The sequence below is a fragment of the Carettochelys insculpta genome, chromosome 8 (genome assembly GCF_033958435.1).
Source record: "Carettochelys insculpta isolate YL-2023 chromosome 8, ASM3395843v1, whole genome shotgun sequence".
NCBI lineage: Eukaryota > Metazoa > Chordata > Testudines > Carettochelyidae > Carettochelys > Carettochelys insculpta.
The window spans coordinates 37,604,913-37,631,871 of NC_134144.1; the positions used below are offsets into that span (position 1 = coordinate 37,604,913).

The following is a 26,959-nucleotide window of genomic DNA, read 5'->3' on the forward strand; positions in this document are numbered from 1 at the left end:
TGATTTCAGTAGATATTTTGGAGCATAAGCTTTTGTGGGCAAAGACCTGCTTTATCAGACACATGCATCTGATGAAGCGGGTCTTTGCCCATGAAAGCTTAGTCTATTAGGTGCCACAGGACTTCTTGTTCTCAAAGATACAGACTAACACAGCTACCTCTCTGATGATTTCCGTGGGACTACTCCGTGTACATGGAGGTAGGTAAGAATATATCTATGTTGTAATGAAACACCCGTGGCATGGCTACAGCTGGTTCAAGTCAGGGGACTTGGTTTGTAAGTCTGAGCTTGAAGAGCTGTATGGCTTGGGCTGGAGCCTGGCTTTGAAACCGTGTGAGAAGCAAGCGAAAGCTGAGGCCAGGTCTACTCCAGAAAAAGTTAGCCAGTCGAGTTATACTCAAGGTATGGCTACACTATGAGATAAATTTGAATTTAAGGTAGTTAGCTTGATATTACCTCCATGACCGTCTTCTCCGTAAATACCTTTATCTCTATTTAGGGAGCGCTAATGTCGTATTACAATATTGTTGGTACCTGCTGGGTGTAGAGTCGAGCTCGAATTCAAAAGTTTGATTAAAGGCCAGTGTGGAAGCGCCATGTCTTCAAATCAAATGTATTAGCCTGCAGAGGTGTCCCTTATGTAACCCACAATGCCCCTCAGTGCTCCGCTCTGGCTGCTGCTCTCCAGGGGTGCAGGAATTAGGACCAGGAAGCCCATGGGTCGGAGGGGGGGGTGTCATTCTTGTAAGAGAGCCTGAGAAATGTCTTTGCTGTGAGTGCATCTACCCATTTCAGATAGGCCCCAACACAGAGTTTGTGGTTCTGTCTCTACCTGTGCTAGTTGAGCACTTGGTATTTTTTTCTGCGCTGCCTGGTGCCAGCCACTGCCCTGCTTATGTGCTTGCATAAGAGGCTGAGAAACTTCTTCTCAGCGGTTTACATTTGTGCATGCCCCCACTACCCCACTGGTGCCATGCAGTCAGGGTCTTTCCTGCGCTCAGCCACATCACATGGCTAGCCCTGGACCCAATGAAAGGACATACCTGCCATTTGATGCTAACCATGCTGCCAGGCAGCACCATGTCCTGGCTTGCGCACAGTTAGGGCTCCAAGGACGGGAAAGATTTTTGGGGCTTGCTGCCATCCGGGGGGGGCAGCTTCAACTGGCCTCCCACCAAAAATATTTTTGAGGGCTTGCTGCTGCTGGGGGGAAGTCTCCACTGGTGACTAAAATTTGTGGGGGCTTTCAGCTGCCTGGGATGACTACCTCAACTGGGCCCCTCACTGAAACACCCCTTCACCCTCTGCCTCAACAAGGACCCTGGGGGGCTAGCTGTTGCTGGGGGGGAGTCTCCCCCAATGGCTACGAATTGCAGGGCCTTGCTGCCACCCGGGGGGAGCAGTTCAAGTGGCCCTTGGGCCACAGACCTCACACCCCACACCCTTTTGCCAGTATAATTTGTACATTTTCAGCCTTCTGGCCTTCCAGGGGCCAAACACCCTCAGAAGCCAATGGTTGCGTTTCTCTGCACAGGGACTATCTGCCGCAAAGGGTGTGTTTGATTAAGCATTGGACAAAGAAGGGATCCAATACCGCATCCCTTATTTTTGTGAGTAGTTGCATTGATGTGCATGAAAAAGGCAGCAGGATGGGATTCAAGGTTTTTTGTGAGGGAATTACTTGAGCTAAAGACAGCACAATTTAAATCCTTATTACGGCCTGAATCTGTGTCTGCTGAAAGCAGTACGAGTTTTGCCATTTACTTCAACGGCCATCAGATCAGATGCCCCCAGAATAAAAACAAATTGTGTGGATATATTTTATGGAAGGAATAATGAATGGATGGAATTAGCCACTGAGGTAGGGATGAGCAATGTCAAAATTAGACAACAAACAATTACCTAGAAGACAAAACCTAGGGGTCAAACCCAACTGGTGTTACTTGGGCACTTCTGTTAGTTACAGTGGTGCTGTATGAGTGGTAAATGCAATAAGGATTTGACCATAGATACATGGCTGTGTTGTGGGGAGAGACAGAATTACCTTTTCCTACATGCAGAGCTGGCCTTAGGGAAAATGGTGCCTGGGGCAAACTTATGTTTTGGTGCCCCTGTCTCCCTCCTTATTTTCTCTGGCCCTCATGGGCTGCCCAAGCCCTGCGTCACCATTCTGATGACAATTGCATAGCTGGTATCAATGTATCTAAGATAGACTCATCAGGCCATCCTCACAGAGGGAGGTTCATGGGAGAAACTCTCCCACCGACTTCCCTTACTCTCCATGAGACTGAGGAGTGCTAGGGCCAACTGTCAAGCCATGAGGATTCAATTTTGCACATCGCCATTATGTGTGTGAAATCAAACCCAGAAGATCAACCCTGACTCAATCTCCCAGTAAGAACAGACATATTGTTAGATTGGACAGCTCATGGTCGGATAGAGAAATAAAGGAATAAAATCTCTTTCCTTTATTCCTGGCATGCCTGTCTCCCACACCATTCAGACTTCAATGCTCAACCCATCTGTACACCCCTTCCCCTCACGCTCCATGGTGTCCCATGCCCAGTTCTACCCTCTGAGCTCGTCTCTTTACGGTCCCTGGGTATCTTCTGCTGTGTTCCCAGCATTGCCCCCTGACCCCATCGGGGCTGCCAACCCTCCAAGGTTGACGTGGAGTCTCCCAGAATCAGCATGAGTCTCCTGGAGATTTTAATGGGATATTTTAAGAAAATTACTTGGCATATTGGGGAAAAAACCTGGAATAGCTTTAGTCATGGTTGGGAACCCTTCCCCCCACCTGCTCACACGCATAGAAAGTTTTGTTCCTTCTGCTGGAGACAAAGCTGCACAGGAAGGGAGGCACTCCACTCTGTTTCAGATGGTGGGGAGCGAGGTTGCTGCACTGCCAGTCATAGTCCATGCTGCTCCTGATTCCTAGGGCCTTGGGTGGGAGGAGCCAGTATCCTCAATTGGTTGCCTGAGGAGTGAGTGGGTGGAGGAGAGGGACTGAGGTCAGGGTTGGGGAGAGGCTGGAACAGAAGAGTCCACACTGCAGGCATCTAAGGCCAGGTCTACTATAGGCAGTACATTTGATTTCAGATACGCAATTCTAGCTGCAACAATTGCAAAGCTAGAATCAACATATCTAAAATCGACTTACCTGTCCGTCTCTGCTGAGGGAGTTTGATGGGAGCATTTCTCCTGTTGACCTCCCTTCTTGCAATAGCAAGGAGTACAAAGGTCGACTACCGACCCCAGACAGAATATTTTGTATGTCTCCACCAAGTTTATCTTTCCAGCAGTGAAGATGTGCCCTAAGTGAAGTCTAAACACAGCCCTGTGGCATCCCTCTGGCTATGGTGGCCTTGCTGTGGGTCCAGTTTGCTAGGCCCTAAGGCCAGCCCTGCCTACATGCTCTTACAATTTGCATTTACCAAGCAAACACCTAAAATTTTTTTCCTGTATTGAAAAATTTGTGATTATTTCCCCCAATTGTTGGGTCACGAGACTTTTTTGGGCAAATTATTGTGTGTTATGTGACTTCTTAAATATAGCAATGAACTACATAATAGATTTTAAAAAGTAAGTTGTTTAAGACTGAGTGCCAGTGCATTTGGAAAGCATTGTTTGGGGCTGATCCCTGGAGCTTCCAGCACAGATAACTTAATTTCATCCAATTTAATTAAATCTGGAATGAAATTTAATTTTGAGAGCAAGCATCTGATTGGATAGAAAGTTTATTAGAAGAATTTCCCAGTGGTGAATACTATAGATGACGTGGAAGATGTCTGAGCATGGATTTTGTTATTGTTTTCTACACCCTATACAATTGTAAATACTTCCAATTCCTGGAAGTTTTCACAGTTGGTCTCCCATTGCGCAGTTGTTATTCTGTAGCAGCCTTGGGGCTATTAGCCAGTTTCATTCTGATGAAAATGCTTGGGATGCTTCCTTTTGTGAGTAGCTGAGGGTGCCTTTTACTTTCTTCCAGTTTGCTTATTCTTCCTCCTCAAGTAAGCTGGTCAATTAGAATGGATTTTTGCATATTTAATGTGCTTCACAACAAAGGGATTTTGCACAGCAATACGAGAGCTCAGCAGAGTGTGCTTCACTAGACATCCACAGTGTGTGCTTCATTTATCCAGCTAATACAATCACAGCTGATTTATATGGATTAAGATACCTAATGTGAACACAACTGATTAATACTATTCTATTTAGTGTATGCTTGTAGCTTGTTCTTTATGAACAGTGTATCTGCAAGTACTGACATTTTGTAAAGGCTAGTAGTTAATAATGACAATTCTGATTCTTTAATCACAAAATGAATTCTGTACAATAATAACACAACTAATTGTATATTGAACACTTGTAAAGTATTTTTAATAAACTTCTGTAGCAAAGAGTGTGTAAAGGTCCCTTCCAGCCCTAAGACTCTATGATCCTATGATAAAGACAGACTCATGACAGGTTCTCTATGGTTTGAGCCTTTGTGATAGACAAATAGGGGAATCTTGTTTTGATGGACACAAGCTCATGTCCTATTTGGTTAGGAATGTATACTTTAGAAATAATGGGAAACTTACCATTTACGTTTAGGTTGTCTACTTTAAGCCCACAGCATCAATAAAGTTTATTTCGTATTTTTGCTGTGTCAAGTGTGAAGGGGTTTATACCAATTTGCTGTTTTGTTTTGTTTTTTTTTTGAGTTAATTGAAACAAGCAGTGGATTTATAAAGAAGACTTGTAACACTTTTAAAATGACCTTACTACACTTTTCTACATTCAAAATGAAGGTAAAGATATGAGTACAAGCTGCTATGCATATGTATATACAGATGCATAATAAGGGATATATTTTTTATGGTTAGAAAGCTTTTATTTATTTTCAGCATTGGCATTGTTGATTTAAGCATGAACTAAATTTATGAAAAAAATCTAATTTTTTTTTTTTCAGAGTCAATGGTAAATAATATCCATACAAGTTAACACTTTATTCTGAATGCACAAAATTTATTTGTAAGTTGGATCTTTTCTTTGGAAGTTGATGTCTTACAGGCTAAACAGTTCATTTATGACTTGTGTGAAAACCAAGAAATTGTTCCCTCTATTAGTTACATTCATATTTGGAGAAAATGAATAATAAGTAGACTGGTTTGGAAATTAAATTTAAAATTTCTTTTTCTGTTTTTAACAGCCTATTTGCACTTCTAGCATTTTCCAGTTAATATAGCGAAGTGAAGTTATAGAGAGTGCGAATTATGAATATCTTGAATGTTGCTAGGAGGCATTTACAGTGTCGCTCCTTTGCACTGGATGTCTGCGGGAAAGTTGAACTCTTTTTTTTTTTTTTTTTCCTCAGGAAAGATTTTCTGCTTAGTTTCAGTAGATTCGAATCCTGAATTTCTTTAATTCTAACATTTAGATAAAGGAATGAGCAGAAATGACTCTCTGGCTTCTTTATGAGCATATTAAAATAGCTGGAAATTTTAAGCGTGTGTATATATATTTTGCCGTAGAATATAGTAATTTATGTAATTGTTAAAAGAGTTTGTAGATAAATGTTAAGATAACATTTGCTACTGAATAGTGACAAGTATCAGAGAGGTAGCCGTGTTAGTTGTAGCTTCGAGAACAACAAGAAGTCTTGTGGCACCTTATAGTGTGTGTGTGTGTGTGTGTGTGTGTGTGTGTGTGTATATATATAGTATATATATATATACACTATAAGGTGCCACAAGACTTCTTGTTATCTGCTACTGAAGTTTTCCTTATACCTAGATACAATGAATGTGTGTTGTGTATTCTCTTTTCAGATTTAGTTGCTGAGAGTGTGCATGTGTGTAGGATGCATGCATACACACACAAGATATACATGCACAATACTTTTTGGAATATAGCCTCAAGTAATGCAGAACATTCCTCAATCCTCTGCTGGACTATGTCTACACAGGCAGCCCCTGTTGACAAAACTGGGCTTTTTTCAACAAAACTTGCTGAGCATCTAGTCAGCTGAAGCACTTTGTCGAGAGTTTGTTGACAACACTCACTTGTTCAGCCGGCAGTGTTACACCTCTCCCCGATCAGGTATAATGCCTTTGTCGATAGAGTGCCCGTGTAGGCAGTTCTGTCGACCGAGAGGGCTTCCAGTTCCCCAGGCAGCTGTGTTTGCGGAGCTTCCTGTCATCCGTTCTGTTGAGAGAAGGCCGGGCAGTGTTGCTGCTCTCTGTCGACAGAGTGGCTTGCTCTTTTGAGCCACTTTTATGCATAGGTGCAATCTGTTGACAGAGGTGCTGCTGAAGTTTCTCTGTCAACAGTGACCTCCGTTGATAGAGGCTGCCCATGTAGACATAGGCCTGGTGTATATTGGCTTCAGTCCAATGCACTGACTTCAGTGGAGCTATGCCCCTCATATACCTTGATAGAAATACCTTTTTTTGGTAGAAATACTTTTTTTTTGGTACTTTGTTGCTAACCTGTTTCAAGAGGGAAAACTGTACCAACCTGAAATTGTCTTCTATGAAACATTGTACTTCTGAATTTAACATGCATAATGTACACCTTTTGTTTTTGTGTCTGCAACATACATTGCATCAGAAACACCTGAGTAAAATGAGAATGAACAAAAGTAAGATTCTGAGTATTCAGATACTTTTTGGTTGCAAGATTTATTCTATGGCCAGTCTCCAGTTCTGGGTGGTGAATCGCTGGGCTGCTATAATCTGAATATGTGAAATGTCCTCCTCAAGTTCACAGACTCCATGTCTGAGGAAGGAGCCCATAAATTTGCAGCCCTAGTGGAGGAGGGTATCATGGTGGCTTGGTGGTCCCTCCAAATGGCCTAGGATTTGGTTGATTCAGCTGCCTTGGTGGTCACCCTCTGCAGTGGTCATGAGGTACAGTTCCTGGTTTAGATTGCTGGCCTGTCCCAGGAGATGAAGACCTCTATTGAGGACCTCCTGTTTGAGAGCGTTGGCCTTTTTTCCAAACAAACCTATGTGTGGCTGCATGGCCTAAAGGTCACATGGGAGACCCTCCGCTCTCCGGGGATGCACACTCATTAGGTGTAGAGACAGCCATTCTAGTCTTTTCCACCACCTCAACAGTGGAAGCCTTGTCATTGGCTTGCCAGGAAATGGGACATGCAGTTTAGTCTCCACTGCCCCTCATTGTCCCACTCCCCTGTGCAGCCTGACTGAGGGCCAGAAGTACTAATTTGAGGGTGCACTCAGGACTGATGCAGTTTTCTCTTGAAGTTCCACATGCTCTCCCTGGCCTCAGTCAGCCCTTCCTTGGAGCTGTGGGGACTGGTATGCTGCTCACAACTTAAAGGAGGCTTGTGTCCAAGTCACCCTATTCCTGGGACACAGACATTTCCAGTGCTTCATAGTGGTTGAGTGCCATTTCTGGTTCATAATGCTACCCTTTGGCCTGTTCTTGACCCCAAGGGTGCTCATGAAATATGTGGCATCGGTAGCAGCTTACCTCAGATGTGGGCTTCAGATATTCTCATATGTTGATGACTAGCTCAAGGGCAAGTCTCTGGAGCAGGTACAAAGGAGCCTTGATCTGATGCATTCCGTCTGTAGCAATCTGGGCCTGTTAATAAACAGAAAATTCCATGTTAATGCCAGTACAATGCACAGAGTTTATTAGAGCAGTTCTCAACTCCACACGGGCTAGGGCCTTCTTTCCAGAAGCATGACTTCAGGCCATGGCAGACTTGATCTCTCATGTAAAAGTTCACCCGCTCACTATGGCCCACATACATCTGCAGCCAAGGTATGTGGTCAGCCAGGCCCAGCTTCATTTGAGGCATCTGCAAAAGTGGCTGGCCTCAGATTGTTTCCAACCCACACCCTCTGGACATGGTGGTCACAGTACCGAGTCAAATCATCCTGTCTTTGGTTTGGTAGTAGAATCCAAAGCCGGTGCTATAAGGAGGTCATTTTCATTGCTCACCTTAGTCTTTGATGTGTCAAATCTGGGCTGAGGAGCCATCTGGGTGAGCTCAAAACCTAGAGCCACTGACTGCAACATGACCTAGCCCTTCATATCAATGTCAGAGAACTCATCAGTGGTTTTCTGGCCTTGACGGACTGTCTTGCCACACCTGAGTCTATCATCAGCTGCCCCCTGCTGAACCATTTCAGTCTGCTGCACATGAACCTGCTGACACTGCGCTTGACAGCCTGGCTGCTACGTGGTTAAGTGAATACGAATGATGGTGTTCCACTGATGGCCAGCAGGTCCCGCTGGGCGGAAGGAAGCCTACCATCAGAGCTGCTTATGTCACAATGTATCTGTGTTGGGCCTCGGATAGTCACATGCGTGCAGAAGAGGCCCTGCTGCAAGACATCCTGGATTTTTTTTGCTGCACCTTAAGCTCCAGAACAAAAAACAGTCAAGTAGCACTTTAAAGACTAGGAAAATAGTTTATTAGGTGAGCTTTCGTGGGACAGACCCACTTCTTCAGACCATAGCCAGACCAGAACAGACTCAATATTTAAGGCACAGAGAACCAAAAACAGTAAGCAAGGAGGACAAATCAGAAAAAGATGATCAAGGTGAGCAAATCAGAGAGCGGAGGGGTGGGGGGGGAAGGTTAAGAATTAGACTGAGCCAATCTAGTGGTCCTTGAGTAGACTGACGATCAAGGTTTGTAAATCTAGAAGAGTACCAAGGACTTTGAAGTCTAGGATGCATGTGGGAAAGAGTGTGACAAGACGGTTTACTGAAGAGATCAATCAGAGGGTCATACTAGCATAACACAAAATAATTTATGCAATAGAGCATGGGTTTTCTAACTTCATTGCACCATGATCCCCTTGTGATGTACTACATGGTCCCAAAGCAGGGACTGAAGTCTGAGCTTGCCCAAGCCCCACCACCCTAGGCCTTGGTGTGGGGAGAGGATGAGCAAAGCCAAAGGGCTTCAGCTGAGCCTTGGGCAGCAGGGCTTGGATTTGGCTTCAGGCTTGGGCTCTAGCAAGTCTAATGCCAAGCCTTGGGAGCCTCATTAAAACTGGGTTATGACCTACCTTGGGCGTTCCAATCCACAGTGAAAACCACTGGGACAAGGTAATGTGTCTTTTTATCAGTTTTAAATTTGCTGCCTTTCATTGACTTGTATCTTGTTCCTTTATTATGTGACTGAATGTGAATAAAAATGCTTAGTCTGCCCATGTGAATACAAACACCAGGATTTCAGGCCCATATTAGATCCTGCATCTTTCTTACAAGACATCCTTTGGCTACCTCCAAATGTGATTCCTGGAGAGCTTTTTCCAAATTTCAGTTCTAGTGAGTGGTGCTGTGTATTACATTTGGGTCTGAACACCAAAGGATTGAATTTAGATCTCAGCTTTCTATCTACATATTTGTCCAAATATATATTAGAATTGATTACGAATCAAATATGAGTATGGGTTGAACATTGCATAGGAATAGAAAAGTCCTGACAAACTGCCTCTCTGCTGAAAGTCCCTAAGCGATCTGAACTTACAAATGAAAGAGCTCCTCCTGCTTCCAAAACGTCTGTGTCAAAAGGGCATTGCAGCGTCCTTCACTCACTGCCGCCTGGCAGAGTTCCACATGGCCAAATGTGGTTTTGGGTCATGTCTGTTAGCTGGTGAGTGTAGCTTTACTATACTTCTCAGGGGACTGCTGGTTTTGTGTTTAACAGCTTCATTCAAACACTTTAAATCCATGCAATCCCTGGGCCAAATTCCGTTTCAGCATTGTAAATCTAGAACAACTCTATTAATCACAAGAGGAGTTACTCCAGATTTACATTGATGTGAATGATAATTTTGCCCTAAATGGTACAGAGCAATACAAACAGTTACATTGAATAATACAGCCGTACAGAAGTAATATTGTGTTAGTGTATGGCTTGATATTCTGTATCTGTTTGGTACCAAATATAATTTCCTCTTTAATATTGAATTAAAGGTCACGTTGAAAGTATTTTGCTTTTTTCATAATTTGTCCACAAATCTCTTGCTCCTCGTAGGATCATTCTGTGATGCTTTAGGCTAATAGAAAGTCAAAGCCCTGCATTATCTTTTGTACCAGATGCTTACATTGTGCCATGGAAATTGGCCTTCTCTGTTTTGGTCTAAGTGGATTGGGAATCCCAGACATCTACTCAGGAGATTACTACAAGAGAAATCCCAGACACAGACAGCTACAGAAGGTGCAACAGCAGTTATTGCATAAGGACCAGAGAGAACAAATCTAGTAGCAGTCTCAGGAACGGTACTCTGTATATTTCTCAAGGGATAAATTTTAAGCTATGGGCTGGATTCTTCTGTGCCACATTGCCTTATAATAAAGTGGATGAGATAGCTTTGTTTTTTCCAGTTGCTTTCTTGAATCCCTAAAAACTGAAACAGGTGTTCATTTATTTTAGAAAAGTCAGAAGTCATACTATTTTTTAAAAGGACCCTGGACTCTACTTTGTCTGGGTTCTTGTAGGATTTACACAATCTTACCATCTGCCTTTCTGGTGTGTATTTGAGTGATCATTTCATCACAGTTCCATGGATAGAAAAATACAATCAAATTAAAGCAAGAACAAATAAGTCTCTGGATTTTAACTTTCAAAAGTCACTTAGATACTTCATCTCAGCAAATCTGAAGAATGACAAGGAAGACTGTTTTAATTATTTATTGTGTATTTTTAAACCCAACAACTGTTTCCTACAGGAGTCTTGCTAACAGGATTCTATGTGCCTGAAAGAGGTGTCAGGCTTTATCAGCATGGGCCGAGATAAATCAGAATTTCTACTGATACTAGCTCATTGGTATTAATTTTTGGCAGTCTCTGACTGATTTATGAACTGCCTTGCCATTTTTGAAGAAAAAAAAAACACTAACTAACAAGAAACTCTGATTCAGTTGGAGGGGGTAGTTACCCCTCAGCAAATCCAGTCTTAATGTCAGTTAACAAGAGGGTGCCCTCTGCTTTCTAACATATCCCTCCTAGTATAGAGCAACAGATTCTTCTTTTCCTGCTCGTCATAGCACTCACTAAAGCAAACAGTTTTGTTGACTTTGGACTACTTGTGTGAATAAGCACTACTCATTGTGAGTAATAGTTTCAGGATATGCCCCCACATTAATATTTTAGTTTAACAAGGGTTACTGTCTCTTACGTCAGTACAGCCCTTGAATATAAACTATTGAAAAGCCTTCAGAAGCTGACTTTAGTGGATGATAGTTTCTTTTTTGAATCAAGGGGCATGTTTCTATGGGTTGTCAGAGTAACTTTTGAGATTAGTTTTATTGATTTAATCAGTCATTTTGCTGTTGGATTATGGACATGTTTAGCAATGGATACAATGGTTATGTGTATGCTACATAGTTTCTCCTTTTGATGGCCAGAATTTCTTTTGATCACAGTTAAAAAACCCCCATAGCTTTCCTTGGTGAGAAATGCCTTTGAACCTGCAGATTACTGCTACCTTTTTATTACCCACAGTTTATTTTCAACCAGAGCCTTTATACTAAATAAAGAATCATTTTGTACTAATATGCTAGTACTCTTGTACTAAGAGGATACAAAACAATTTTGTGTGAAGCATCAGTTTGTTTTGCTCTTTTGGAAACTTACTTCAGAACCATAGCCTTCAGGGAGAAATAAGCAAGCATGGTAGATTACATCTGAAAAGACTAATACCATAATTAAAGGAATTATAATAGGTATGCTGATTAATTGTATATATGATCCTTGGTACAGAACTTACTGTATGTAGTTCTGAGTGACTTGAACTATAATTTTTTAAAGCGTTACAGAGAGTAAAAGTACTGATTGGTTTTCAAATACTCAGTTAACGTTCAATGACAGTTTCTTAAACTATGAGGACTGCTGTGTTTATGTTTTCCAAAAAATATATCAGGTGTTGTCTCATTTTATGTCATCATAAGGGTGTATTAGTATTATAGATAGTGCTTAACATTTCCTGGTTAATTATTTGAAACTAATGATATAATATACATTGAAATTATTTTCCATGCTTTTTGTTTTTAAGCATATACTTCAACAACTTAGAAACCTGAAACCCTTTGAATGTTGATTAAAATCTGTAATGTAATTTCTTTTTCACTTGGCTGCTATTAGGATTCTTGTATTCTTGGATGTTACTAATGCAATGAATGTAGAAACAGATAGTTTTACTTCCAATTATAGTTCTAATTGAGAAATTGCTTAATATGTGCTGTGTTTAACAGTTAAACCTTAGAAAGGTCCTAAAAGTCTCAAAGTGAAATGTTGTCTTATAGGGTAGAATTTAGTGAGATGGTCTGGGATTCCAGGATGAACTTGTACATTCTTTCAGGGCATTTTTGCAAGGGAGGTGGTTGTCTTTTAAAGGTAGTTGATAAGAAACCTGCACCACCAACCCCAGACCTGCACTACCAACCACCATCATACATCAGCCTGTAGAAGGTATTCGGATGTACATACTCCTGTACCACTCGGTACCACCATTCACCCAAGTGCAGTTTTTGACCATTTGCAGAATACGTTATAAATCAGGATGTCACTGCCAGACAATCAGATTTGAACATTCCTTGCATAAAGTAGCTTGCTTATATCCCTTAGGAATATATCACTGTACTGTGCTTACGTGACCGTGTTGGTATGTCTGCTTTTACATAAAAGTTAGGGAAACACATTGTTTGTTTATGTAATGATGAATTCAGGAGTAGGTGTCTGTGCTTTATATTTTCTAACAGTATCGCCTTTGGACAAATAATTTAGAATAACTGAATGATAATTTCATCAATTGATTATTTAATTAAAACAGGATATTACTTTTTCTTAGTAACAGAGAGAAAGCCATGCAAGTCCATATACTATCAAAACCAAAAAGCTGTAAAGTAGCACTTCAAAGACTAACAAAATAATTTATTAGGTGATGAGCTTTCGTGGGACAGACCCACTTCTTCAGACCGTAGCTATACCAGAACAGACTCAATATTTAAGGCATAGAGAACCAATCTTGATTACTATTTTTGGTTCTCATTGGTTCTCTATGCCTTAAATATTGATTCTGTTCTGGTATGACTATGGTCTGAAGGACTGGGTCTGTCCCACAAAAGCTCACCTAATAAATGATTTTGTTAGTCTTTAAAGTGCTACTTTATTGCTTTTTTGTTTTTGTTTTCTTAGGTGTTTTAAGGGCTGATCTTTGATACTATGTCTGTTCTTTCAGAATGCCTTGTTCAGCATGCTGACTGAAGCTATGTGAAACTTCTTTAAACCTAATTATGAGCTATAACTTCTCAGTTTTGGGGACCAGAAGATTTGCCAGATATTCACCTTCTTTTGCCAATAACTTGGGTCATGTTTCCCCAGTGGTTATAAATAGTGTATTTCACTCTCTTATGGCATTAAGGAACTTTACTAGATGTGTTCAGTGAGGGTCTGATACCACTGTCCTTACATAAGGGAGAAAGGGCTGTCTCATCAGGTCTTCCATCCACTGACATATCAAATAGTCTGGGGGCATCTAACATCTGATTGATGGCAGGTTAAACTTTGATCAATCAGAGTTTTAAACCTCAGATTCTTGTTTATAAAAATAAAAAGCTCCTGAGATGTTAATTGGAGATATATTCCTCTGTACCTCAGGGAGAAGGACTTTACACAATGTTTTTATTTAAATACAAATCTAAATCCATGTTCTGAAACCAAATACCAGTATAGGGATGGCAGAATGAGATTTCCAGAGAAGCTATATATATATTAACTCTACAAGGGAAGGAAGGAAGGTGTAGGGCTAATGTTTAACCTCCAGAAATGATGTAGAAAACTATTTTCCTCCTTCATTTATGTCTCTCTAACCTGACTCCATGAAATGAAAATGGACAATTTTTATTTTAATAGGGTTCCGTACCTGGTGAACCTTTCCTTTTTTTTTTTTTTTTTTTTTTTGTCTTTTTACCCTTTTGTTTTGTAAGGAAAGATTACAAAGGGAACTATACAACAGGCAAGAGAGAAAAACCCTTCTATATTATGTATTATTACACTTCAATGTTGGATCAGATCCTGCGCTCTCTTACATAAGGGGCTTGCGTGGATGTAGCTGAAGGTGGAATTTGGCCCACTGTTTTATCAGAAAAAGCGTGTTTAAATGATTTTTTTCCTCAATGTGTCCCTGAATTGTCAAATGTGGCCAGTCGTCTAGATCTCGTCTGATGTGATGCTTTATCCATACATCTTGGTTTTCTGTTTGGTTGCAGGGTGTGGGAGCGGGCAGTTCCGCTGTGGGAATGGCCGTTGTATTCCTGCTGAGTGGAGGTGTGACGGCGCGAGGGACTGTTCAGATGACACAGATGAAGCTGGTTGTCGTAAGTGGAATATGCACAGCGTCAATTGAAGCATTTCCCCCTTTTTTACAATATTCAGAATTGTCAGATAACCCATGATAGTTGCAGTGCACCATGCATGATGAGGAGCCCTGTTAGTGCTGAGAGAGGGAGACAACGCAGGTGGTATAAAACTCCTGGTTTTGTGGGTAATGGCTTTGGAATTGAATTGAGACTTGTGCTCTTGAGTTTTGGGAGCACTGATTCTGTGGAAATTAGACTCTCCTCAATTCCACGAATTCCCAGCTCCTCATTAGGAAGAGATATAAGTCACATGCTGCACAGCCCTCCAATATCCATGGTCAGATGTCTGATGAAGACATCTCCTTCTGGACCCTAAGGCTACGTCTACACGTGCACCCAACTTCGAAATAGCTTATTTCGATGTTGCGACATCGAAATAGGCTATTTCGATGAATAACGTCTACACGTCCTCCAGGGCTGGCAACGTCGATGTTCAACTTCGACATTGCTCAGCCCAACATCGAAATAGGCACAGCGAGGGAACGTCTACACGCCAAAGTAGCACACATCGAAATAAGGGAGCCAGGCACAGCTGCAGACAGGGTCACGGGGCGGACTCAACAGCAAGTCACTCCCTTAAAGGGCCCCTCCCAGACACACTTTCATTAAACAGTGCAAGATACACAGAGCCAACAACTAGTTGCAGACCCTGTATATGCAGCACGGACCCCCAGCTGCAGCAGCAGCAGCCAGAAGCCCTGGGCTAAGGGCTGCTGCCCACGGTGACCACAGAGCCCCGCAAGGGCTGGAGAGAGAGTATCTCTCAACCCCCCAGCTGATGGCCGCCATGGAGGACCCCGCTATTTCGATGTTGCGGGACGCGGATCGTCTACACGTCCCTACTTCGATGTTGAACGTCGAAGTAGGGCGCTATTCCCATCCCCTCATGGGGTTAGCGACTTCGACGTCTCGCCGCCTAACGTCGATTTCAACTTCGAAATAGCGCCCGACGCGTGTAGACGTGACGGGCGCTATTTCGAAGTTAGTGCCACTACTTCGAAGTAGCGTGCACGTGTAGACGCAGCTGAAGTGTACAGAGAGGGGCAATTGATATTTTTCAGTGTGAACCAGAGGAGTGCACACATGCAGACATCACAGTCGTCTGTGTGGATACAACCTTTGCTGTTCATGTACAGTTGGGATGAAGTAGGACACAAGAGGGCATCCTACCCATTTAATTAGCACCCTGTATCGTGTGAGGGAAAAGGTTCTGTGTCTCTTCACAGACTTCATTTGAATCACTGTGGAGATTTTTAAAAATGTGTATTTAGTACAAATTGTTTAAAGAGGAACAAACATTTCCCCGTTTTCAGAAAACTATCTGTATTTTATGTTAGTCTGTAGCTTCGAGAACAAGAAGTCTTGTGGCACCTTATAGACTAACAGATATTTCTGCTATATCTGTTAGTCTATAAGGTGCCACAAGACTTCTTGTTGTATCTGTATTTTTCCATCCAAGTGCTGGCACTCTTCTAGGTTTTGGAACCATTTTGGCCTAGGTTACAGTTAGGCCAGATTTGGAGTGAAAAGGCTAATTTACATTGTTTCCTCCCATATTGGACTGGCTCTTCTCCGCTTGAGCCCTGCAGTAGTTGGGGGTAGTTCCTGCAGCCAGACTGGCTGATTTTCTGATTAATAGGTCAGCTAAGTGCAAAGCCAGGAGTGTTTTGGATGAAGAATATCTTGCATTAGAACAGCCATTGTGCTTCTACTGGCCATGTCATCTGAGATGTTTAAGTCTGAATGATTTCCTCTGAGACAGGATTCATGGTGCTATGGAACATGCTACTGAGTAAAATTTCTATTAAGTTCAATAAGACCAGAATCTCACTCCTGGTATATTTGCCTAGATAAGTGAAGTTGTTTATGTTTTCATCATCTCACATATAGACATAAAAATAAATGGTGGGGTAGACTAAATGAATTTCAGTTCTGTTTGATCAGTGTGTTTTGTTTTTAATGTTACATAGAATAGTGATGAGGCCATTTAAGTACCTACACAGATTTTAAATCAACAGAACACAAATATGCTTTTAAAATGAAACTCAAATAGTCATTTTTGTTCCTGAAGCAGGAATCCAAAATAATATTTATGATGCACAGCTAAACCTTTCCCTGGCAGCTAATTTAATGATAAATTCTTCATCTATGAAGCTGCAGCACAGCATCACACTGATTCTTGAAATGGCTTTTTTACATAGTTGAGTAATCTCTAAATCTCATAACATGGGACCCAGCTATGGCTGGGTTGGCTTGTGATGCTTGTGAACTGGAAGAATTTAAAGACATTATCTCAGGGAGAAGGGTCATTAAACAGAGAAGCCCTGCACACATCAAACCCGATGGTGTTGGCCTAGTGAATCACAATATGAGTATTAACCAGGGCTAGGCAAAATGTTCCAGGGTTCAATTCAAACATTTATTTTGTTTCTCTCTGTACTCATTGTTCTTTTCTTTTCTCTTTTTAAATAACCATTGGTAAAGTAATCAAAAGAACAGAGACAGTAGAACTTAAATTGTTCCAAATCCACCCCCTTCCCCTTGCATCATGAATGCACTAAGGAAAATCATGCGCTTACTTTGGAAAAGGCCTCTCCCATTAGCTCAAAAGCTCCAGGTCTTGTCCAAGAACTGCAGTCCCAGGGTAGAACGTTCCATTCCTATTCATTAAACTACAGGTGTCTTAGATGTTTAGTTCGTGCAGCTGAAGCATGCTCTCCTGAATACACATAGTGAAATAAATGATTTGCCTGTTTGTACCAGCACAACCAACCTGTGAGGGAAGTCAGTTTCAGTGTCAGACAGATGGAGAGTGTATTCCACAGTCATGGGTTTGTGATGATGAGGAGGACTGTGAAGATGGCTCAGATGAGCATCAACAATGCCGTAAGTACTTCTGTCAGAACATTATACCAGCATCGTGAAAGTGAAAACCGTTTATATGTAAACATATTGGTAACATACAGCACATGTCCACACAGACATACAAATGAGCAGGAGTAGTGTAAGCATAGCACCTTTTTATCAGTAATCTCTGTACTAAACAGTTGCTGAAAATGTAATACACTAAAGTAACAATGAAATAAAATGTAAATGAATCTGAATATGCAATATTAGGTAAATAAATCTTCTCAAAATCTTGCAATAAAGTAGAAAAATATTTTTTTTGCCATTTAAATAAAAAAGGAAAGAAATTGTAAGCTAGATATCAGTCACAGGAGAAGCAATAGAGACTTACTGCCAGATTCCAAAAACTGAATAGTGAATTTACATCATTTTATGGACAGTTACATGCTTCTCAAACATTCTCAGTTAGGAGCTTCTTCATTCATTCTTTACCAAAACTAATATTCATCATGCTCAGAATGAAAAAAGAGACTATGCATTTCTCTGAGGGAAAGATTTTTTATCTCTAAAAGGAAAAATAAGTAAATCTTGCAGTAGAGAAGACTATCTAATGAAGTTATACCTTTAGAGAGATTCTAGTGCCATATCTGCTGAAGCTCTTCAATAAGATTCTAGACAGACACTGCAGTCTTACATCCTGTAGTGAATGGAGCTATTATCCCTTATTGTTCAGATCCCCAAAAGTCCTTATGTCTGCTCATAATCTTATGTTCCATTGGTAAGACATGAAATATTCTAACTACCTGTTTATGCCATGGAAACTGTGATGTGAGTGATTTGGCTGTTGTGTGTAAAGCCCAATTATTCCCTCAGATCATTAGCATTTGCTAATACAGTAAAATTCCTCTAATTTGGCAAATCTGGGACCGGACAGGTGCCAGATTACCAAATTTTCCAGACTAATGAATGTCACCACCCCTGCTCTCCTGCAGCTTCATCACCTTACACCCAGCTGCAGCTCAACACCCCCCACATCCTCAGCTTCTTCACCACCACTGCACTCATCCTGCTTCCTAAGGTGACCGACTGTCCCATATTGGGCAGGATGGTCCCATATTTGGGGTGCCAAAAGGGCATCCCTACTTATTTTAGAAAAGGGACTAATTGTCCCGTAATTAGGTCCTCAGGGGTTGGGGGTGGGGGCTGGGAGCACCGCAGCTGCCGCTTCCCCAGGCCTCTGGGTGGGGTGCACCTGCAGCCACTGCTTCCTCAGGGCTGGGAGTGCCTGTGGCTGCCACTTTCCTGATGCACAGAGTGCCCACTGCTGACACCCCAACCCCCCTGCAGCCCGAACCCACACCAAGCTTAACCTCCCTGCCCCCCTCCCAGGGCCCCAACCCACCAGCCAAGTCCCCGACTTACGTGAATTTCCAGGCACACATATCTCGGGGGACTTTTGTATGCCGGACCATCAAATGTTGGCAGATTATCTCCATAAATGGGACTATTTTTGCAAGATGCTGGACCATCAGGATTTCCGGACCATCAGAGGCCGGATTAAAGGAATTTCACTGTACTTGGGTTCTGGGGGGTCCAAAGTAAACAAATGACTTCTGATTGCGTAGGATGGGGCTTGTTTACTTTTCTTTTTACACAGACAATTTGACAATTAATGCAAAGTGTCTTTATCCCTGTAGTAAGTAAACCAGATTCTGCTCAGTTACACCTGTTTAAACCCCACTGATTCCGGTGGATTTTCATGAGTGTGACTTAAGACAGAATTTGGCTCACAGACCATTTCATTTCTGTTCCTACGATGGAGGGGAATGAAGCGGGGCTGTCGTTTGCTCCCATTCTCCTTTGTCTACGTGATGCAGCCTGTAGTTAGTTATACATCTACTAAGGATAGAGGAGACAATAAAGTCAAAATCCACTGACCGCTTTAGGTCACGATACGAACTAGGTCACTGTAACTTGCTTGTGTTCTACATGTGCCCATTAATTGTGAGCAGTGTGGAAAGTGCCTCTCAGTGGTTGCACATTAAAAATCTGTCTTCTTTGGGACCACCTATGGGACTATGCACCGATGCCAGTTAATGTCAGGCCCGTTTGTATTCCTCCTTCCTAGAAAGCGTGGAACTTTTGTCATGGACGACTTTGGTGAACAGCTCCAAAAGGTGCCCACAGTCGGAATGGGAAGAAGCTTGTTTTTACTTAAGTTTTAGTTTCTCACTTTTCTAACTGGGTCTGTGGTCTGAGCACTAATGAGAGAAGAAGGCATAGGGAGTCTCTGTACGAGAGCTGAGCAGGATCCCATACAGCACTTTCTGGTGCACGAGGGTGTGTGTGTGTGTGTGTGTGTGTGTGTGAGGGCACCAGCTAACACCATCACAGCCGCAAGAGAGTCTGCTGTCTGAAAGCAAGATTATGCTCCAGTCTCCTTGCAAGCAGGCAGTGGTAGATTGCCTGCTACTCTGCCCATCCTGAACTATCCTGCAGCAGCTGGTGGAATGGCTGTGATCTTGGTGTAGCTGGTTCCACTTGTTGTTTGAGAAACAGTAGTGTCCTGAGATTTCACGCAGGACTTGGAATCCTCTTGTGCTGGGCAGAGTACAAACTAGCCCTCAGCATGGAGGAATAATTGAGGGGGCCACATGATCCGTGGCCCTGCAGATTAAGTGCTTTGAAGCCCTGGTACGGGTTGGAGCATTACGGCTGCCTGCCCTGCCCAATGGTTGGCAAGTAGTGACTTTTATCCCTGTCTGGAACTCAGTAATGAAACAGGGAAGAGAAGTATTTTGCTGTATGTAGGTCCCTCGTGGTGAAACTCTAAATGAACTGTTTCTTACAGCGGGGAGGACATGCTCAAGTCAGCAGTTCACATGTTCGAATGGACAATGTATCCCGAATGGTTACACATGTGATCGAGTTAATGACTGCACTGATGGAACAGATGAGAGAGGCTGCCGTAAGTCTTTTAAATCTTAGCACTAGATTTGGTTTCATCCCATCTCTCTTTAGCATTTTAATCAATTTGTTAGATTAAGGGGCTTGTTGATGGACAGACATGACCACAATATGCTTCTTGTTATCAGAATTTCATTGCAGATTCTTTCATGGATTAGAGCTGATGTTCTGATACAGTTTCATTATTGTGGGGCTTAATAAATCCCTATTGCTGCCTTATGGTCAGGGTCATTTTCATTTGCCTGCCTCAACGATAATCAAGTTTTCATTTTTAAAACACATTTAAAATGTTTTAAAACTTTGGAAGATGTAGTTTTTTTGTTTTTTTTTTTGCTTTGCAGGAGAACATTTATAATCAAATCTTTTCATAGCACACAGTGGAATTGTAACCATTTATTGGAGGATTGACTGATATCTTTTGGCTTCTTTTCTTTCACTTCAGTCTCGACATTTCTCATTGCCTGATTTGTACTGCTAGCCAAACATGACTGGAACCTCTATCAGTGGAGATATTTAAGAGCAGATTAAGCAAACACATGTCAGGAATGGTCTAGATGCTACTTGGTTCTGCCATGAGTGCAGGGGACTGGATTTGGTGATCTCTCGAGGTTCCTGTCAGTTCTATGTCTCTGTGACAGTGTGGGGCACATATAAATGATATGCAAGTGACAGATGCTCTCAGATACTGTCTCCTGTCCTTGAGAAGTGATCTCAGTCATCTGGGTACCCTTTAGGAGTAGTGCACTGTTCAGAATGCTTCTTCTGTTCTAACACTGCTTCTGATTGGCTCGGATAAATCTTGCGAGATCATGAGAGATCTGGACACCCCGTAGATGCTATAGGCACAAACGTACTCACCAATATACAGAACATTTAGTCAAACTCACACATCTACAGTTCAACCTGATTTTTTTCTCCTGGCAATAGGCTTTCAGATGATGTACCAGATCTTGGTAAAGTGTATCCATTTCCCTGCTTGTACTTGGGGCTTACTGCTTTGGAAGAGCTAGTAGCTGTGAGCTGGAGAAAGTGCAGACTGCTCTGGTCATTTATGCTTTCATTTCAGTTTCATTTTTTTGAGGACATCTTACCGGGGGAGGAGGGGTGTTTGAACTTTGGACTTCACAGAATATCAAATGAGAGAAGAGACAGGACTGGGCCAGAGTGGCTATGGTTACACTGACCTGAAATGCCAGCAGCAGTATGCAAATTGGCAGTTTTGAAATGCAAATAGCTGCTCATTTGCATATTCACTCACGGGCAGACACTGCTACTGGCACAAAAAAAGTAGTGTAAATGTGGTTCTGCCGGCAGCCCCCTTCCCCCCTTTGTCGGCAGCCTCTTATGCCTGGAAGAAATCAGAACCACGTTAACACATCATTTTTGGTGCCAGCGGCAATGTCTGCCAGTGAGTGAATATGCAAATGAGCATCCATTTGTATTTTCGAGACTGCACAGTTGCATGCTGCTGCCGGCAGTTTGGGTCAGTGTAACCTTAGCCAGTGAGTATAAAGAGGGTTTTTCTTTGGGACCATTGGATATAGACTGACCAAGTAGCTCTCCCAGGCTATATCTACACTACTGAGTTGTATATACAAAACTGGGGTTTTGTAGATAAAACTCATGGCATGTCTACATACAAAATGCATTTTCTCAACAGAAATGTCGACAAAAAGGCGGTGTAGATGCTCCGGAAGGGGGTGTGTCATTTTGTCAACGAAGCAGATCAAAAATCCACTTTTATGTGTAGACACGACCTATCGACTGAAATTTTGTCTGGACATCTCTTTCAACAGTAAATTCTGTAGACAGATGCTTCTAGTGTAGACTTAGCCCCAGCATATCTCCTATACCTACTGAGTGAAGATAGTCACAGACACCACACATGGCTAACTCCTAGCTTGGAGTTCCTGGTCAGGGAATAGACTACTGACTGAGCTATAGAATAGAGGCCTTATTATTCAAGGTGATGTCATTTGTGCCTAACACTTACTTAACACGGTGTGTTTCATCATGTTTGCTGATAGCGTTGATAAGAATAAAAACCTACACTAGTAGACCATGAAGCAGGATCCAGTTAGAGTTGCCAATTTTTGTCCGATGTATTCCAGGAGACTTAATCACATGACATAATATTTAATTAAAGAGTAATCTTTAATTTATGAAACAACAAGAAGTCCTGTGGCACCTTATAGAGAAACAGACATTCTGGAGCATAAGCTTTCGTGGGCTATTTGTCTGACGAAGCAGGTCTTTGCCCATGAAAGCTTCTGTTCCAAAATGTCTGTTGCTCTATAAGGTACCACAAGACTTCTTGTTTTTGAAGATACGGACTAACTCCGCTACCCCTCTAACACTTTAATTTATGGAGACTCCAGGCCAATCCTGGAGGGTTGGCTAACCCAGCTGGTGGTGTTTACTGTGTTGCTGGCAATTGACAGCAGTGAACTACAAAATACACTCTCAGGAAACTGATTTGGGAAAAAAAAAGTAGAGCCTTGGATACAAAGTTATTAATAGTGGAACATGAAATAAAAAGTTACTAAGGGCCTTATTTACAGAAAAAGACCCGTATACATGCTATATAAAGGAAAACTAGATTACTGCATACTCAGCCAACAGTGTGTGTCTTTTATCCCTTACTCACAAGTGGCTAAAAATGACTGCTGTCTGTAAAATGAAAAGTGATTTAGAAGCCAATGGTTCTCTGGAATAAAAGGCAGTCCAGACAGCTAACTTGGAGCTATTCCACATGATAGACCTTCAGCCAACTTTAATGTCACCAGCACAAATGCCTAAAGAGTCTGCCAAGGATAGAGGAACAGATGCCACTGCTAGAAGAAATTTCTTGCACAGCTTGGCATTTGTGTCCTGTAAAAGCTTAGGAGAAAAGAGATGATGTTAGCCTGTGTTTAGCAAATGTACAGAATGTTTTTTTGGGGGGAAAGTTTTGCTCAAAATGAAGTATTGTTAAAAATAAACATACCTATGAATTGAAAAACTTAATAGTGACACCTTGTATTTACACAGCACCTTTTTATTTCAAGGACCTCAAGTACGTTATAAACAAGAGTCAGCTTACCTCACTCCTTGTGAAATAGATGATCATAAAATCCTAGCCTCATAGGACAGGATGGGACTTCAAGAGCTCACCAAGTCCTCTCCTCTCCCCTGCACTCATGGCAGGCCCAAGTTTTATCTAGCCCGTCCCTGAAAAATGTTTGGCTAAGCTGCTCTTCAAAATTTCCAGTGATGGAGATTCCACAACCTCCCTGAGAAATTTATTCTAGTTCTAAAGCTTTTCCTAGTGTCCATGCTACATCACTTTTGCTGGAATTCAAGACCTTTTCTTCATGCCTTATCCTTAGAGGTTAAGGAGAATGATTTCTCTCCCTCTTTGCTGTAATAATCTTTTATGTAGTCAAATGATGTTATATCCATTTTATCAGTGGGTAGAGGGAGGAAAGGAGAGGGGTATGTGACTCATCCAAGATCACACAGTGTGGCAGTGGCAGATTGAGCAATAGAACTCGGAGTCCTTTCCTCTGACCAGCACACAAAACAATGTTTGAAAACGAAATTACAACTTGTAATATGCTGGGTTTTTTTTTATTTTAATGCTGTCAGATAAATAAAAACATAAGGTTTGGGTTTAAAGTTACTAGAATTGGTTATGTTGCACAGGTAAGGAGGGTCTCTCTCTGTTGCTGGGTGAGACCCACTCCTGGCCCCAATCTGTTGCTCCATGGGTCACTAGATAGTGGAATTTTTGTGGAAGCAGCACGTTGAGCCCTGAGGAGAGGAATTGCCTCATGTCATTCAGCAGCAGCCACTCTGGCTGACTGGGGACTGCTGTTGACAGCCCTTCTTAGCCAGAAGGGTGATGACTCCAACTTAATTCCTTTAATGTAGCTTTGTTGGGTTGGTTAGAGCAAAAGTAGTGATGGTGGAAGCAGATGAGGATCAGAAGGATGTTAACAAGAGTCCAGAGGACTGTCCCCAAAAGGCTAGTGAATTTTACACCTTTGTCTTTGAAAGGACTGAGGCTATAAGTAGAGATCATGAATCATAATAAATGATGTGTTGATTTGATATACTATCGAAGAGGGCTTAGATTAGATGTTATACTTTGCTAGCAGTGGAGATGGCATGTTAATATTAGTAAGCACTATTTATTTCCATTCATTTTCCTTTCTAATATGGGGTGATGCAAAGAAATGTTAAGGGAAATATCATTCATTTGGTGTTTTCCTCTAGCACAAATAATCTGCGCTAAATCATTTTTTAAATGAAAACTCTGTGTAGACTTGTCACGGTTTATTGAAAAGACATCAAAGTACATTTGAGATTGCTGCCATTTTTCCCTCAGAGTGTAAGAAGTATGCAAACTTTTGGTGGACAGGTCTCTAAGACCGTACATTTGTATGGTGTTATGCTAGCTAATTATTTCTCTAAGCAGATTTAAATTGTAAAAGAAGACTGTTTCTGAATGAGTTCCAATATTTACGAGACCAGTCAAATGCACGATGCCACCAATATTAAGAAACTGAGCAAGTAAACCTGTAGTAAAATGCATCATGGAGATTCAAAGCCCATTGTCCGTGCTGTTAATCCCATTAGCAGTAAAAACTGCTCACAAAGAGGCAAAAGTGAACAACAGAACAATGTTTCAGCTGCAGGCCATTTAATTAGTGTATTAAAGCTGTTTCTATTTCGTAAGAATTACATTTTTCTCTCATTAAATAAATGCATCAGTTTGCTACTCTGTTCTATTCTATAGAAATTGCTAACTCTGAGTTCAGTTTTAAAATGCTCATTGTTAACACCAGGCCTGCCAACAGGGGAGGGGAGGGAGAAAGGGGGCCATTGCCACCAGCCCAGGCATTTCAAAGGGGCCTGAAGCTTCAGCCCCCATCACTGCTACTTTGGTGGCAGCGGCTGGAGCTTCAGGCCCCTTTAAAGTGCCCTGTCAGCACTGGCTGTGGCTGTGCGCAGCTTTGGAAGGGGCCAGAACCTCAGTTTGGGCAGTGCTGAAGACTGACTGCCCTTGGCCCTGTCACTTCTGTTCTTGGCTGTGCACCTTCCAGTGGTTGGAGCCGGGCCCCACTTTCCGCCTGGCTCTGGGGCTTGCAGTGGCTCTTGGTATTACTGGTTGACATGAAAATGCAGAATGATACTGTAAATCTTCTGCAGGAACGTCTGTATCCCAAATGATGTTTTAGCCATAAATAGCTCCTGTCTGTGTGATACTGAACTATCTATTTTCTGTGTGATACTAACTTTCTGTTTTGGTAAACACAGTATTCCCCCATCCCTCCTGCCAACCTCTCACTTTAAAAATAATAATAAAAAAAGGAATCCCTGGGGTCCCGAAGGGAGCAACTGGTGTCGCTGTTTAACTTGGCAGTGATTGCTTTGGCCAGGAAAAGGGTATTTTCATGGATCTAGCCTTGTCAGCCAAGCAGTGCAGGGTTATGAGGGATGAAGGGAAGTCTTTCCAGAAGGACATGTTCATTGAAATTGATGATTTGAGAACAGGCTCAGGAACTCCTGAGTTTTAATCTGAATTTGGACAGTGAGTCCCTAGAATGGGTAAATCATGTAACCTCTCAGCCTGGCCCCAGTTACTCTACCTCTAAAATGGAGCTCATACTGACTCGCCAAGAGGGTTGAATAAGTGAAGGTTTGGAAGATGTCACTGTAATGAAAGGTGAGAGATACAGGAGTGCTGGTAAGAGACTGCTCTATATTTCCTGGCCCCTTTCTTACACCATAGCCATAGTTACCAGAGGCTGCACTCCTCTATCATGTGGCAGAGGTCAGTGTTGGCTGCTTCCCTGGGTTGCTGTTACAACTCTTGTTTGAGTATTGTTGTTGCTTGGTTATATTTTCCTCAGGAATATCTTATCCCTGAGTTCTCAGATCAAAACTATTAGGTGGGAAGCAAAGTAGTGTCACTGCCAAGGGAATAACTTTCAAGCTGTTTACAGCGGCACTCCGCTATTCATACCCACCACGATGTTTTTAAATGCACCAGTTAAATAAAATAACAGTGATGAGTGGTGTCCAGAATAGCTTGGGACATATATTTGGTGCTTCAGGTGGAAGGGTGGGGGCTGGGGCAGCCAGCAAACCCTCAGCACTGTGTGGACCCCAGTGCGCCTGCCCCAGCCCTCGGCACTGCTCAGAGCACGCCGCGCAGTGCCCTGGAAGTGACTTAAAGGGGCCAAGGTTCTGTCTGCCAGTGTTTCTGCAGCAGCAGCATCTGGGGGCTTTTGGGCCTTTTTGTATCACAGGGCAGTTGTCCCCACCCCACCCTCGGTCTGTAGTTACCTATACATTACCTATAGTCCTAGTGCAGAGACAGGAGCCTGGCAGGTGTCAGCCATAAGTTCTGCAGCCTCCAGGGGTGCTCTGGTGGCAGGAGAGGCTACTACACCCTGAAGTACATCAGACACCCTCTCCACCAGTGGTGGGCAACCTGCATCCTGTCAGGTTAGGCTGCTGGTGGGCCAGGAGACGGTTTGTTTATGTTGAGTGTCTGTAGGCAGTGGAGCAGACAGCTGCTCTGGGACATGGGTAACATAGGAGGGGGGCCCACATCTGTGCTCCAGAATGTGCAGGGCCAAGGGTGGAAGGGCAGGGGCTAGGGCATTCAGCCCTCAGAGCTGCCTGGACTGCGGTGCTGGGTGCTCCCTCCACTCCCTGACAGCTGCGTGCAGCTGGAACAGCGTCGCCGTGGCAC

The 26,959-nt window shown here is 42.5% G+C and overlaps 1 protein-coding gene across 1 annotated transcript in view; it reads left to right on the forward strand.

The window, feature by feature from the left end:
- Positions 1-224: 224 nt before the first annotated feature.
- Positions 225-26,959, forward strand: part of LRP2 (LDL receptor related protein 2) — a 183,498-nt gene continuing 156,763 nt past the window's right edge. The window contains exons 1-4 of the mRNA XM_075000937.1: positions 225-402; positions 14,251-14,358; positions 17,164-17,286; positions 20,099-20,215. Of these exons, the coding sequence (XP_074857038.1) occupies positions 225-402; positions 14,251-14,358; positions 17,164-17,286; positions 20,099-20,215 (526 nt within the window). The remainder of the gene's footprint in view (positions 403-14,250; positions 14,359-17,163; positions 17,287-20,098; positions 20,216-26,959) is intronic.